At 40.5% G+C, this 15,403-nt stretch overlaps 2 protein-coding genes and 1 long non-coding RNA gene across 8 annotated transcripts in view; 2 read left to right on the top strand and 1 right to left on the bottom strand.

The window, feature by feature from the left end:
- LOC311616863 overlaps window positions 1–15,403 on the top strand; it is a 569,237-nt gene that overhangs the window by 430,146 nt on the left and 123,688 nt on the right. The gene's annotated exons all lie outside the window — the stretch shown is intronic.
- Window positions 1–15,403, bottom strand: part of RNF144B (ring finger protein 144B) — a 167,995-nt gene that overhangs the window by 71,522 nt on the left and 81,070 nt on the right. For 2 of the 6 annotated variants that reach the window (XM_084872783.1, XM_084872784.1), the window contains 2 exons: window positions 8,645–8,733; window positions 7,055–7,223 (listed from right to left, as the gene is read on the bottom strand). The exons of 1 other annotated variant lie outside the window; for it this stretch is intronic. The gene's annotated coding sequence lies outside the window, so the exon portion shown is untranslated. Of the gene's footprint in view, window positions 1–7,054; window positions 7,263–8,644; window positions 8,734–15,403 lie in introns of those variants that run through there. 3 more of the 6 variants (XM_084872785.1, XM_084872786.1, XM_084872788.1) reach the window with 2 other exon arrangements.
- The window catches only part of LOC311617436 (annexin A2-like), a gene marked incomplete at its 5' end in the record, with an annotated part of 46,375 nt that continues 44,565 nt past the window's right edge, over window positions 13,594–15,403 (top strand). The window contains 1 exon segment of the mRNA XM_084873804.1: window positions 13,594–13,776. Within this exon segment, the coding sequence (XP_084729930.1) occupies window positions 13,594–13,776 (183 nt within the window).

The following is a 15,403-nucleotide window of genomic DNA, read 5'->3' as shown; positions in this document are numbered from 1 at the left end:
TATTTGCATATTACCCTTTTATTATATAGGATTATTATAGAGGATGTGATTGAACCTCTTACTGGGTATGACTAACCCAATGAAAAAGAATTTCAGCGGGGAAGGGAGGAGATTGGAGGGGATTGGAGGGGGGAAGAAAGATGCAGCTACCTTCAGGTTTAAACTTTCTAAAATAAATTATAAGATGGGGGTGGGGTGGTGAGGGGTGGTAAAATTATCACTTGCTTAACTGCAACTAGTCACAGAATAGGATGATGGCTGGGGTGTGCACGGAAGGAAAACCACCCTAAAGCATCTGATTTTGCACTAAATTACCAGGCAAGGGGAGACAGCACTTCTATCTACACTATGAGTGTCTTTTGCTCTAAAGTGTTCATTATATGAGCAGCAAGTACTATCTTGTGGAAAGAACAGGAAATCCACTTTTTCCCTCATATATTTTCATTGGAATTGCCAAAGAAAAGAATACTTCAGAAGCAGTGTTTGGAAGCATAGGATATATAAGAAATTTGCCTGGAAAAGCAATCTGCTCCAAAATGCAAAGGATGGGAGAGCCAACATTTAAAGCATTTTTAACTAATATATTTATGCCTGTATAACCACCTAAAATCATAGTAATTATTCCGTTACACACAAAAAATAATTGCAAAGGATAATGTTTTACTAGGATACTTATCTAGTTATTTAGAAAATTTTAAAATATGTTTTTATTGATTTTAGAGAGAGAGGAAGGGAGAGGGAGAAACATTGCTCAGCTACCACCTGCTTACCCCCTACAGGGGATCAAGCCCACAATCCTTGCATGTGCATGGGACCACACCCAACCAACTGAGTCACACCAGCCAGGGCTAGTTATTTAGGAATTTTTACACCCTCTGCAAAACTTGAAAACTTAGATAACTTGACAAAGCATGATTAAAGATACTAAGAGAAATAGAAGGCTACCAAAATGAATCAACTAGATATTACTGATGTAACAGAATACTAATGTATGTAAAAATCCAGTAGATCTGTGCTCAAATCTTAGTTCCAGTTATGCTATGAAAGCCTAAGAGTTATTCAAGGACAAGGGACAAAACAAAAGGGGAAATACATAAGAACTCTCAAAATGTGTACATGCTCATGCAAGACTGAGTCAATCCTGTGAGGTAGGGGGGATAAAATATATGAATGCATGCCTAACAAAGGGAAGTGTTTTCAGGTGATGGAAATGTATAGTTAAAGAGTTGCCTTCTATCATGAGATTCTCAGGAAGCCAGTATTCTAACAGAGCAATCTAAAGACCTTATTAGGAAAGCTCCCCCAATACCAACTAAAAATGACATGCCAGGCAACCAGCTTCCACTCAACACAATCTGAAAATTAGCATTGCATTGACCTTGGTGCTTCTGCCCAATACAGTGATGTATTTAGCCGCTGAATTATGTTTTTCTCAGAAGCTATTGGTGACTCAAAAACTCACTAGTAAAATGTTGACATTCATCAGCCATTTGCTGATATGCTACCCTGAATATAATCTGGAACAGAGGGGAGACCAGCAGGCTGGTAGAGTAGCCAGGGCTATAAGCAGTATTGGTATTGAATGAGACATGGACTTATGATGACCTGCGTCATGGCAAGTCTTATGGTTCTACCCCTGGCTTACATCTTTGACCCACTCTCTGGTTATTCAAGGACTAGATAAGCCAGTGTACATCCAATAATATCAGAAAAACAGTTCTAATATGTGCCCTGAGAGGGCAAGAACAAAAGGAGACATAGCTTCACTAGTAACTAGAGAAATGCAATTATTCAAGTATATTTTATATCTATTTAATTATTTTTAAAAGAATAATGTTCAAGACCAATGAGTAGATACATGGCATCACACATAAGACACTTCATCATTATTTAACAAAAAATAGACCAGAAATTATTTTCTAGAAACAAACCCAAGAAATGCTTAATTCTTAGATGTGAAAGAAGTAAATATTCACCTACTCAGGCTTTGTGAGGGAGCAGTACTGTTGAGAAACACTGTTTATCACCATGTCTCATGTAATAGAAGGGAAATTCTGTTCTCTTCCCCACTGTTTTAAAACTTTGTATAGAGGAAAGAAAAAATAAAAAATACTTCAGTCTTTAATTCCTTAGTTTTAACATCTTTGTCTCATCAATTTTCAGGATGGCAATAAGATTTCACTTTGTAACTTGAAGAGCATTATTTTCTAAAATGGAACTGATATGATAATATATCTCTATTTTGTGGGTGGAAAGGACAGACACTCCATTAGGATAGGCATCTTAAATATTAGCAATACCTGTTTTCTAGACCAGTGTTTGCCAATGGATGGTCCATGGAGGTCTGAAAGCTTGGCGACAACTGTTTTAGACAGTCACTTTGCTATAATATTTGAAATCAGGGTTTGAATAAAGTCTGTTACAACCATTTTAATATCTAATTTTTTCCCAGCTTTATTGAGATATAATCTATATATATAAAAGGCTAATATGCAAAGTGTCCCCTCGGGAGTTAGACCAGGAGACTGTGAGTTCAATCACTCACTATGATGTGCACTGACCACCAGGGATCAGCACGGGATAAAGGAAGTCCGTGGCCCGCAGCAGGGGAAGGAAGGCCTCGGCTAGCAGCCAGAAGGCCCCAATTGGGGGCCTAGGGACTCTACCTGAGCAAGAACTTGATGCACTGGGTCTCTAGTTGATACATAACATTGTGTAATTTGAAGATGTGCAATATAATGATTTAATATGTATATTTTGTGAAATGACTACCATAATAGAGTTAGTTAACCCATCTATCATCATATACCGTTACAATTTTTTAATAGAATAATAAGATCCAATTTTTTCCCCTACAAAATATACAGGTGAAATATGTGGAAAGAGATATTAGATCATGGGCAACAAAGAGCATGGCACTGTGATAAGCTAGCTCTAAACCCTACAACATACAGAGAGTCTGAGATGTCAAGTTTTAACAATGGCAAAATGCTGATCCTTTTTCTGAAAAGCACATTTCTTTTTTCTTGCCTTCTTTCATGTTTTCATTATCACTACAGAGTAAGGCCCAAGAGGAGGAAATCCGTTCTGAGGTTTCCTAACAATAAAAACATATCAAAGGAGGTAGGAATGAATTTGAGAATCACAAGTCAATGATATTTTTGGCATTGCAATTTTACATCCATCGCGGCAGCTCCCTCCTTGACACCACCATGCGCCCTGCCCACCTTTTTTTCAGTCCATGGCTCCCTGGCTGCCCACAATTATTCATACAGCCCTGCTGAATAGTTTTCTTCCCCCTGCCTGGCATAACAACAAAGCTCAGGAGCAGGAAGGAATGCCGCTTAAAGGCAGGTCAGACAGTGATGTAATTAACAGATCAAGGAGAAACATTATTTCAGGCCCATAGAGCAAGAGAAGGGTTGACGTCTTGGGTCATGACATTACCAGCAAATTACAGCACAAATCTCCAAATCAAGTGTGTGTGTTTTTTCTCCAAGTGAATAAAAGCATATGTAAATATTAACCTCTCCTGTGAACGCTGCATATAGAAATTTTAATTAGAAAGAAATTTTAAACCAGTTTGGAAAAGGAATCTCCTCCATCCCACACTAAGTAAAGTGCAGGGTGTGTATTTATGTATGTCTTTGCCAAAATATGTTTCTGAAGGAACCAATAATACTGGAAATAAAGTCAACCCACAAAGAATGGAATTCCATAGATGGTAGGTGCTGGGGGCATAGAGATGATTGAACCCGCTCCCCACTTATAAAGAATAAGCTTGTTGAGGGGGTTGTCAACAGTTAGTTTTATGCAATCATACAGAGGACAATTTGTGGATTTATTGCTTCAGCCACAAGTCCAGCAAAGAGAGAAATGAGATGTCTTGTTCTATCTTTCCAATAAAGACAAAAATCCAGTTGACTAAAGGTCTATGACTCAAACTCATGATTACAGAGGAATTAGAAAGCAATGAGACATGGCTTTATAAGAATGTTCTTTAATAGATACTACAAGTCATGTGATCAGGTAGTTTTAGCCATGAATAAGAGAAGTGCTTCTCACTTAGGTTGTTGTGCTTTCATTTCAAGGAAGGGATCTGATCGTAAATGAGAAGTTTCTCATTCCCTGTTGTAAAAGCACTGGCTACTTTTACTCTCTTTAATGCATTGTTTTCTATTTTTAAATAACTACTACAGTATGACTCATTGGATTTAGAAGTAATAATTGACCAAGTAAGTAACAAATGCCAAAGTTAATAAAAATAAAAATTAGTATAAGACCCCCCCCCCATATATATCTAAAAAATAAAACAGATGAAAATAAAAATAAATAGATGTTGTTATGACTCTTCAAATTACTGAATGCTGTGATATCAGAGAAACCATGGTTGAGATGACAAACATCAAAATATCATGTAAAACAACATGAATTGAGAACTACCACTGTAGTTCAAAGTCACTTCCAAACTTATATGAATTCCTTCAGGCCAGAGGCCACAGCTTACACATCTTTATATCCTCAGCACCTAGCATACACCTGGCAAACAATAGGCGTTCAACACTACAGTAGGTAAGTGTTCTGAATGTACATGGGAGAAAGAAAATATTAAAGGCCTGATTCTCATCTTTATTCACTTCCAGCAATTCAAACACTGAAAATATTGATAATTTATGGTAGCTCAGGAACTTCTGTGTATTCAGGCAGGCATCCCTGAGAAAAAGTCTGAGCACTCAGGAGCAGTGGCTGCAGATACCTACTACTCAGCACAGCCCAAAGTGGAAAGCGTGACTTGCCGGGCAGCTTGGCCTCTTTCCCATCTCCAAAATAATCAATTGCACAAAGTTTAGCCCCAAAACCATTTGGACTTTGTCTCTCCATCAACATCTGGGTTCAGCATGATTCCTGACCTCTACTTCAAACTGGAGATTTCAAACACTGCACACCTCACTTAACAAGAAAGTAATGTCATTAGTCAAGGCCAGGGGCAACACACAAGCCAGAATTAGTAGAAACGCTACCTAGAAATGATTCTTGGTGCCTCGGAAATGTTTCTCAACATCTAAAATATTGAAACTACTTTTCAGGAAGAAAAATGTAAATATACTTTCTCAGATTTAAATGTATTCATATTATTAGAGGGGAAGCTAGCTTCCAGGAAGTCTTACAATAAAGACAAAATAAGCTTTTTTTTTTTTTTTTCTTTCCAGATGGAGCATAACTTCTCTCTCCGCTGTAGAGTTTGGCTGAGAAAACTTGGTCATAATCTGGGAGACCCAAACACTAATTTATTTTTTTTTAAGACATATCTTAAACTGACCTAGTTTGGAAGCCTGGATGCCTTCAAATTGCCAATGAACTGAAGCCATTCATGAGAATGAGGCTTTTGAGTGCTGAGAATGTTCTTGGGGCTCAGCACAAAGATATTTGGCATAGATGACTGTAAATATTTGTAAAACTCTGGGTTTAGACAGTGTTTGACCACATTTAAGCCTCACTTCCAGCACAGTAGTAGTGTAGGAGCAAGTTATCTAGGGTGATTGCTTTGGGGGACTTTCTGGTTGAGTTTTTTTTTATTTGTTTGTTTTAAAATAAAAAGCCAAGCAACCCAATTCAGCAACTCAATCCTTTTATATATATATATATATATATATATATATATATATATATATATATATATATATATATATTCTCTATACAAGTTTGCCATTCGATTAGTCAGAGGCTAATTTTTAAAACAGGTTTCTTTTTTTTTCTTCCCCTTTCCTATTGTTCGCAGGTTATGCCACTACAAAGAATAAAATACCATCCCAGGTGTGCAAGAGGAAGGAGGAGTTGGGAGAAAATGTGGCCTTGGATTTCCTAATACAATTCTCTCCAAATGGCTTTGTGGATCTGCTATAGCTATCCTTCTTTTTCTCCCTCCCGCCCCCTTCTCCTCGTGAAGACAGGGTTTGGAAGGGAGGACAGAGGGAGAAGAAGGAAGAACCAGCGGAGGAATCTGAGGTGGAAAGCACCAGGGATCAAGAGGCTCAGCGCAGTGAAAGCTGCAGCAGCCTGATACTCTAATTAGCCAGCAACTCAGGGAAGACTGGCTGGTTTCCTCATCCTCTTACCCACACCCTAAAAACTGAGTCACTTCCAAGTTCATTTACTTCGCTTCTGCTTAGACACCCCCAATCTGCTGCTTCAGAGATGTTAGATACCTTTTTCTTTAATTCATACCTGGCTAAATTCAAATACACATCCCAGACGTGCCAAGTGAGAAGAACCGGGAGAGTCCTGTTAGGAGCCCCAGCTCATGTTTTGATAAGATCCATGTGCGGCAGAAAGAAGAAAGTGAGTGACTCTAGTGGATGCAGGAAGACAAAGAACATTTTCCCCGAAAGAATTCATTTCTGAGAAATCTGAATGTGAGAAGTATATGCATCAGGAGTAGGCTTACAGCGGGATCACTGAAACTCACAACAAAAGCAAAAGGGACCCTGGAAAAGCTAAGCTAAAATACCTTTCCTCTGCTGAAACAGCAGGAGCTGGTTTCATTTTAACTTAAATTGGAGCACAGCAGTGTAAGATCGGAGTTTCGCTTTGTTTTTATCAGCAATTACCTGACAAAACAATCAGCATGATGTATGGCCAAGAACCCATCGATAATATAACAGCTTATTAACATCTATGTGTGTCAACATACTGCTGTGCATTTCCAAGTAACAGAAGGTAAACAGCTGAGCTTATGCATGCCAACTTTTGGTCTCCCTTTTAAGACATGGGGAGGGTTTGATCTAACCTTGAATTTTCCAATACATTCGGTGGGCTGTTTTCAGTGCAAATTAAACTGGCTTCTCTTCACCTTTACAAAGACATCCATTTTTAAAAGTTAACAGGTGTCTAAAGGCTTTCAGAATGAATTCAGTACCGTAGGGCTGAAGCACAAGACCCGGGACCTAAAGCTAAAACCCCGTGGTATCCCAGTGTCTTGCCCCTTTTCCTTTTCTTCGTCCACCACCCCAGGTCCTGCAACGCCTGCAGCTTTCGAAAAGCCTGCTGCACCTACCTGGCCGAAGAGCCGGGGTCCTCCGCCGCTGCGCTTGTCCGCAGCCTCTAGCTCGCACACCCGCACACCCGGAGGGGGAGCTGCTTCGTTCTCTGCCTCGTCCTCCTCGGGGCTCTGCAGCTGACAGCTCTGCGCTCTGCAGGGCTGTAACAGGACTCGGCTCCCGGACCTACGGGGCCGGAGGAGGAGGAGGAGGAGGAGGGGGAGGAGGGGGAGGAGGGGGAGGAGGAGGAGGAGGAGGAGGAGGAGGAGGAGGAGGAGGAGGAGGAGGAGGAGGAGGAGGAGGAGGAGGAGGAGGGAGGACCTATCACCAAGCGCCTCCTGCCTGGGGAGCTGCAGCGGTGCCCCAGCCTTGCAGAGCGTGGGGCGCAGCTCGCCAGCAGCAGCAGCAGCAGCAGCAGCAGCAGAGGCAGCAGCGGCAGCAGCGCCAGGAGCCGGGCGTTTATTTATACAGGAAGCTCAGGCGCAGCACTTCCTACTTCCCAGCAGAGCCGCACTTCAACTGCAGGTGATGGTCTTAACCCTGTCCCCACCGCCCCGGAGCCACGCAACAATCCCGTCTCCCGCCTCCGGCTCCCCGAGACAGGACCGCCCTCCCGCCGTCTGGGACGGAGAGCGGAGCGGGGCGCCCCGCAGCAGCCCCTAGCGTCCTTCCTCCCGCCCAGACAGGCCACCTTTGGCCTTGAGAGCTTGCTGCTTCTCTGCACTGGGTCCTCCACGGGCACATTTGTCTCCCTGCTTCCCAGCTCTTTTTAAATGTTTTTCTCCTACTACCAACAGCCCAGACCTAGCCTTCCCACCTTGCCAGAAAACTGTTTTAGAAATACTTTCCATGCACATCTCATCAAATATGCCTTGTACCTACTTATTAAAATAGTGTTGACTATATTCCCAATGCTGTACTTTACATCCCCAAGACTGTTCTGGAACAATCCATTTGTACTCCGCTAAGCCCTTCACCTTTTTCACCCTCCCCCCCCCAACACCCCCGCAAAACCACCTTTCATCTGACAACCTTCAAAATATTCTTTGCATCTGAGACTGTTCCTGTGTTGTTTGCTTTGCTTGTTTTTTAGATTCAATTGCTGATAGATATGTATTTATTGCCATTGTTCATATGTTGTTGTTTTTTTTAATCTTTTTATCTTCTTTTCCTTAAAGAAGACCATCTAACATTTCATGTAATACTGGCGAGTGGTGATGAACTCCTTGAACCTGGATTTTGTCCTTTTGTGTCGAGTGGTAAAATGAAAACGCAGGCAAATGAAATCAAGACCGTCTTAGTTTACCTCACAAAATACTGGCACACTTTTATAAAACAATGATTTTGCTTGAAACGCTTTGTCAACAAATTATGTGAAAACACTTAGTAACCTAACAGGTTGTACTATCAACCAAAGGAAATGTAACCAAGTGATCTGGAAGCTGGGGAACTATGACGCGCCTTTCTTACTCTGAAACCTTAGACGCTTAATTTGTCGAATGTTTACAACAGATTATACCCTTGCTCCCCACAACCTCCATAGGTCCCACATCTGTGGCAGTTTAGAAAAAATCTTTAGTCTGATACAAAAATCATTCGGTACTCACTCTGCAACCTCCTTTTGCAACTGCACTCAGGAATGCGCTTCCTGCAAAGAAGGGACTCTCGAACCCTCATGGAAGGGATCCGAGCGCGCCTGTGAAGGAAGAGCGCAAAGCAAGTTGCTTCTCAACTTCCACCAGGTTGAAGAAAACCTCCAGGTCAAAGCCAGGTGCTAAAGAACACAGCAGTATCTGTGGGTGCGGTGGAGGACAGGCGGGAGGACCCCTCCATAGTGGGGGAGGAGGGAAATAAGACAGTAAGAGAATTCACAATGGGGACACAAAGTAATAGAGCCAGAGGACATTTGAGTTTGAAAAGTTCCCCTGGCTAGTTTAGTCCAAATGCTCAATTTTAATAATGAGGAAACTGATGTCCAGGGAGATTTAAGTTGTTGGCCTGAACCAGATAGGGCAGTGGCCGGCAAACTCATTGGTCCACAGAGCCAAATATCAACAGAAGGTACAACGATTGAAATCTCTTTTGAGAGCCAAATTTTTTAAACTGAAACTTCTTCAAAATAGACTCGCCCAGGCCGTGATATTTTGTGGAAGAGCCACATTCAAGGGGTCAAAGAGTCGCAGGTGTCTCGTGAGCCACAGTTTGCTGACCACAGAGATAGGGAGCAGGGCTGGAATGAGACTAAGTCTGTCTTAGATGAAAAAGGTACATGCTAAATGAAAACCACCCCCACATATGTCTAACTTCAAATTTGGCAGGAGCAGGTTCTGAGATAACCAACCTCAGCACATTTTTTTGATGTAGTGAACATCGTTGAAGGGATCAGGAGAGGTAATAAAGCACCTTCTTAGGCATAGGTTTATACATTAGTGTTGGTGCAAAAAGTTTGGCACCTTAAACCAAAGTTCAACACAGAGTCCACTTTTGAAATTACCATGCAATTGAGTTATAATCCCTTATCAACAGGATAAGGGAAGAAGCTGCTGCCAATATGAATGAAAACATAGGTTAAGCAACAATCAGGCTGCCTGTTGTCAATAGCCAGGAAGTGGGGGAGAGAGAGAGAAAAAAATATACTGTATAATTAAAATAGCATCAACATTATTATCAAGCATGCAAGTGAATAAAAATTGCACTCAACTTTTAGTTGGACTGTCTAAATATAAATGTAACATGTGCTATCCCAGACTGAGAAGTAGATTTCAACCACTGCAATCCATAAAAGAGTTTTTTATATAAGCATGTAGAACACTACAGTATTGTTTTCCTATCCACCTAACGAGTCCACTGTGTGCATCATTCATTCCCTCAAGCATTTTTTATCTCCTCCCAGAAAAGCTGCTAGAAGCTGGGAAAACAAAGGTAAGTTGGATATAGTCCTATCCACAGAGAGCTCTTAGTCCTGGAAAGGAGTCAGATGAAAAAATCAGTTCTCAGGGTATTCTGATGACTGATATGATAGACTTAGACATGACGTGCCCAGGAATTCATAGAGAAATAATTTAACTTAAGGAAAGGGATTGATGAAAAGAATAAAGGAAGATATTCCTGAGAAAGCAACTTAAAGCTGAGTCCTCAAGTAAGCTGACTGGGGAAGGTGGAGAAAGGTGAAGCAGGCAGAGGGAACAGCCAATGCAAAGGCCTAGAGATGTGAGACTTCGGGCGAGGCTTTTTATAATTAAGACAGAATGGGTGCGTTCAGAATAAAAGAATAAAAGAATGAGGGCCTCAACTAACAAAGTGACAACTGGCATGAAAAAGAAGGGATCAGATGGAGAACGATTTCAGAAACAGAATTCATAGGACCCAACAGATCTAACTGGAAGTGGGAGATAAGGAAGAGAGGAGAGCCTAGGCTGCTGGTGCCACTAAGTGAGATTGGGAATAAAGGCAGAGCAGTCAGGAAAATGATGACAATCCCATTTTAATTGTCCAGATCCTGAGATGCCTGAGGGACATAGTGGGAGGTCTGTCTAGTAGGTTGGCAGCAGAGAGAGATGAGGGGTGGGGTAGAGAATCTTTTAAAAATTACCATCATTTTGGTTGTGGCCATAGATGAGATGACCAAGAGCTGGTATCAAAAGGTGGCATGCTGTTGAGAGAACAGACTCTGAACCCATATAAACTCTATTCATTATCATATAAGTGTAAACAAGTTTTAACATAGCCCCAAATTCCTGTAAAATGGGAATGATGATATTCATCTCACAGGTTATTGTGAGGTTAAATGAGAGGTTGTACATTAGCTAGCACAGTCCCGATGGCACTGAGTCTGGAATTGGACAGTACACAGCCTGCTCAGCTGTACAGCATGGCCCTGTCCTGCTACACAACATGAACTCAGTCAATGTTAATCACATAAGGAAGGAAGGAAGGAAGGAAGGAAGGAAGGAAGGAAGGAAGGAAGGAAGGAAGGAAGGAAGGAAGGGAAAAAATGGATCATAAAAGAGAACCAAAGGAGCACCAGTGTTTAAAGGGTAAATAAAGAGGAGCCCTCAAATAAATCAAAAAAGGAACTGCTTCTTTAAGACTGGAAACATAAATGTAACATTTGCTATCCTAGACTGAGAAGTAGATTCCAACTAGTGCAGTCCATAAAAAAAGTGTTTTTTTATATTTCTAAGCAATAAGAGATATAATATTACAAATTTTCACCAGAGATTACAGTCACATTGACCATTGTAATAGAGAATAATTTCCATTGTAATAGAGAATTACAGAGCTTCCTAAAGAAAAGGCAGACAAAATTTTGACATGAATGGTAAGTAATCCAAACTGTAGGAATTATATTAACTTGTAATGTTCCTAAATTTATATAGAGCAAAACCAAAATAAACCCAAAGCATACCTAAATTTTTTCCTGCATCTGAGGCAAAACAATACAGAAATATATTTACTAGATTGCTAGGTATCTATGTATAAAATACTTATATAATAATATATGCCACAATAGACAACAGGTAATAGATATATACTATAAAATGCACTCTAATCCTACATAAGAAGAGAATCAAGAAGTGAAATTTCTTCTTTGGAAAAGTTTTCTCTTTAACAAAGAAAATTCAAGGTTCATTCTTGTGCTATTAAAACTAACCTTCTAATCTACCTTTGTATGTAAGCTGTGTAACTTAGATGTGACACCTCAGTTTTATCCCATGTTAAAACATTAAAAAAATATGATTTTTTATGATTTTAATGATTTGTTCAGTTTCAAGAAATCATATGACAGAACACAAGTATTGGGAAATCTGCTCTGCAATACGTGCAATTCTCTCTTTACTGGAAAAAAATTTAAGGCAAAGGTCATGGTGCTCTGTCACTACAGTGTGGTGATTTCTCATTTCCAAACAGCTGCAATTTAATTTGCTTTTTTATGTTGCATCTTATACATTCAATTCAACCTTTATGGAGGGTACTGAGTATAGAACTAAGAGAAAGACATAACACAAATCGAGACTAAAAACATTATACAATAATGTGATAGGCAACTATGCCAGAGATACGCTCAGGCCAGCATGGAAGGCAAACTACATGGAAAGTCAAAATATGACTCAAAAATTATCACCCTTTTACCTCAGACTTGATAACAAAAGTTTTCGAAAAGCTGGGATGTGTCATTTGGTTCTATTTCATACATACAAGAGCATCCCCACGTTTCACAGAGCAAGTCAAAACCAGCTGGACCTCCACAGGAAAAACCTGACCAGGATACAAGTCAGAGGTCACACCAGATGTTTTTGTCAGCAACAGACCACATAGGTGACTGTGCTCTCACAGATTATAATGGGGCTGAACTGAAAACAATAAATGAACCAAAAAGACAAAAAAACAAGCAAATAAATAAACACAGACAACAGTATGAGTGTTACCAAGGGAAAGGGGGTTGGGAGAGGTTGTAAAAGGTGAAAGGGGTCAAATATATGGTAAGGGAAGGAGAATTGACTTTGGGTGGTAAAGACACAATGCAATATACAGATGATGTATTATAGAATGGGAAAATTAGAACCTATAGAATTGTATTAACCAGTGTCCCCCCAATAAATTTAATTTTTAAAAAACACATCTGTTAAATGCTACATTAGAAAAAAACTGAAATGCATGTAATACTTATTTTAAATGACCTTTATTTTAACTGGTGACAAATAAGTTTAAAGGAAAATTAAAATCAAGAAACTCTACAGTGTATATGCTTCAAAAAAAATAATGGAGCTGAAAAATTCCTATTTACTTGTAAGTTCATAGCACAACATAGTTCTCATGTTTGTGGTGATGCTGGTGAAAGCACACCTACTGCACTGCCAGTTGTATAAAAGCATAACACATACAATGATATTTTAATAATGATAACATATTTTAATGTACATACTTTAATAATGATAACAAATGACTACATTATTGCTTTATATATTTACTATACTTTTTATTTTATTTTTATATTTTTATTGATTTCAGAGAGGAAGGGAGAAGGAGAGAGAGATAGAAGCATCAATGATGAGAGAAAATCATTGATTGGCTGCCTCCTGCATGCCCCCTACTGGGGATCAAGCCCACAACCCGGCATGTGCCCTTGGCTGGAATCATATCTGGGACCCTTCAGTCCACAGGCTGACCGAGGACTATACTTTATATTGTTGTCTTAGAGTGCACTCTTTCTGCTTATAAAAAAAAAAAAAAAAAAAAAGGCTGCTGTAAAATTATGTCATGTTATAAAGGCAGCAGCCTCATACCTCTGGAGTTTACCCCATCTCTTGATTGCAACGTTTTCTCCTGTGCTTGATTTAATCTCATGCTGTTTTTCACAGTGACATGCTGTACAGGGTTGTAGCCTCGGACACAGGCGTGCAGTAGGCTATACCATCTAGGTTTAAGTGAACTCTGTGATGTTGGCACAACAATGAAATCACCTAAAGACGCTTTTCTCGGATGCCCATCATTAAGCAGCGCATAACTGACAATCTCAAACTGCCATTGCCATTCTGCCACATGAGAGCCCATCATGACCCTGGAGGAAGAGCTGAATGAGAGAGCAAGATTCCAAAGGATTCAGTTGTTTGAGACTTTTAACATCCCACCTACAGCACCACTAGCCAGCTGGGGTTATGAGCCCAATGAGGAACATGGACCTCAGCACTCTTGTTCATCACCTAACTCCAGAAAAAGCCACTGCATCAGCCCTGAAGTAAGATTCTCCACTAGAAAGTCAGATGAAATAGTCTTGGGAACCCTTATGTTTGCAAAGTTTGCATTAATCCTCCTACTGATATTATTACCATCTCTTCCAAATCCTGTATAGCACACAATCAATGAAAAATCACCTCCAACAATGTTCCAATAGTTGTCATCCCAGACAGTGTCCTGACTGGTGTGCAGGGCACAGAGAGCTCAGTACTGTGCCTCCATACCCTATTTGACACAGAGGCTTCGCCTGAAGTAGAAGTCAAACTTTTTGGCTTACATCATGAGGAAGTTCACTCTTCAAATTAAGATTCCACTACACAGGGACCAAATCACTCATAGGTGGGAAAAGTATAGATGTTAATTTCCCAGTAGAACTTTAACGCCACCTTGAAAACCTGTTCCTCTATAACACAGGTGTCTGATTCCCTTCTTTTCCTGCTTTCTCCTTTTTACTCTTCCTGCAAAATAGTGAATTATAAAGTCCCCAGTGAAATCAGGAGCCAGATAGAAATAACAAACCCTATCGTTTGCAACATAGCAAAGGGGAAAAAATTAAGGGCATGGTTGGAGAAAAAGAGGGACCTTGAGAGGGAGAGATCCTATTCTGTATTCCACGGGCAGGGGGGGAGAGGGGGAGCCTACACTGGGAAAGTCTATTTCCCTTCCCCATGTAACACTTTTCATGTATAGTCCTCCACATCCTCCTCTGAATGTCCTAAGAGGGTTGGTTCAGCATAACTCCCCACAGCACAGTCCACACACAGCCCTCACCAGGAGCAGGGCAGAGGCTTAGCTAGATATTAACCTTTTAGCAGAAAGCACAGACTGTTCAACAACGGGGAATGGCCAACAAAAGGGACTCTCAGAGAGATCTTTCTTAGCAGTGAGTGATCCTTACATGGATCCCTCTCATTCCTCTTGGCCCTGGAGAAGAATCATACTTGATTAAAGATATGAAGACCCGTTTAAATAAGCGGTAATTGCAGTCACGTGATATGTCTTGGCAAAATATGTTTTTCCAAGGGCCTCACAATAATTTTTATACACACACTATGGCCAAGCCACATAGCTATATTTATCTTCTGGAAGCCGCTGTGTCACTAGTTGCATGTAATTAATGATCTCGTAAGGCCAGTACTGAAGAATAAGTTACTGCCCGGAGTCACATCTTTTCAGACATGTAGGCCTTTCCTCCTTCCTCTATTTCAGCTCTCTCTTTATTCCTCCAATTGGGCACCCACGGAGCACTCTATCTACATGCCTGTCTCCCTCTCTAGTCTGTGAGAGGAGTGTCATTATATTTCTTTTTCACTTTCCGCTCACATCAGCCCTTCACTCACCCATGAACCAAAGTTAACAAGCCTGTAGTGTCTTCTACATATTTTTCTCTGTGTTCATTTAGTCATGCTGATGTATGCACACACACACACACACACACACACACACGCACACACACACACACCACACACGCACACACCCACACACACACACGCACACACACACATGCACACACACACACCACACACACACACACACACACACACCATTTATCTTAGCTCTGCAAATTGTCTTTTCATATTCTTTGTCCATTATGCTTTAGTATAGTTTATATTTTTCTTTTTTATAAG

Source organism: Pipistrellus hanaki, assembly GCF_964339955.1.
Source record: "Pipistrellus hanaki genome assembly, chromosome: 2".
NCBI lineage: Eukaryota > Metazoa > Chordata > Mammalia > Chiroptera > Vespertilionidae > Pipistrellus > Pipistrellus hanaki.
Note: the sequence above shows the minus strand (reverse complement) of the source record. Positions and strands in the feature narration are given on the sequence as shown.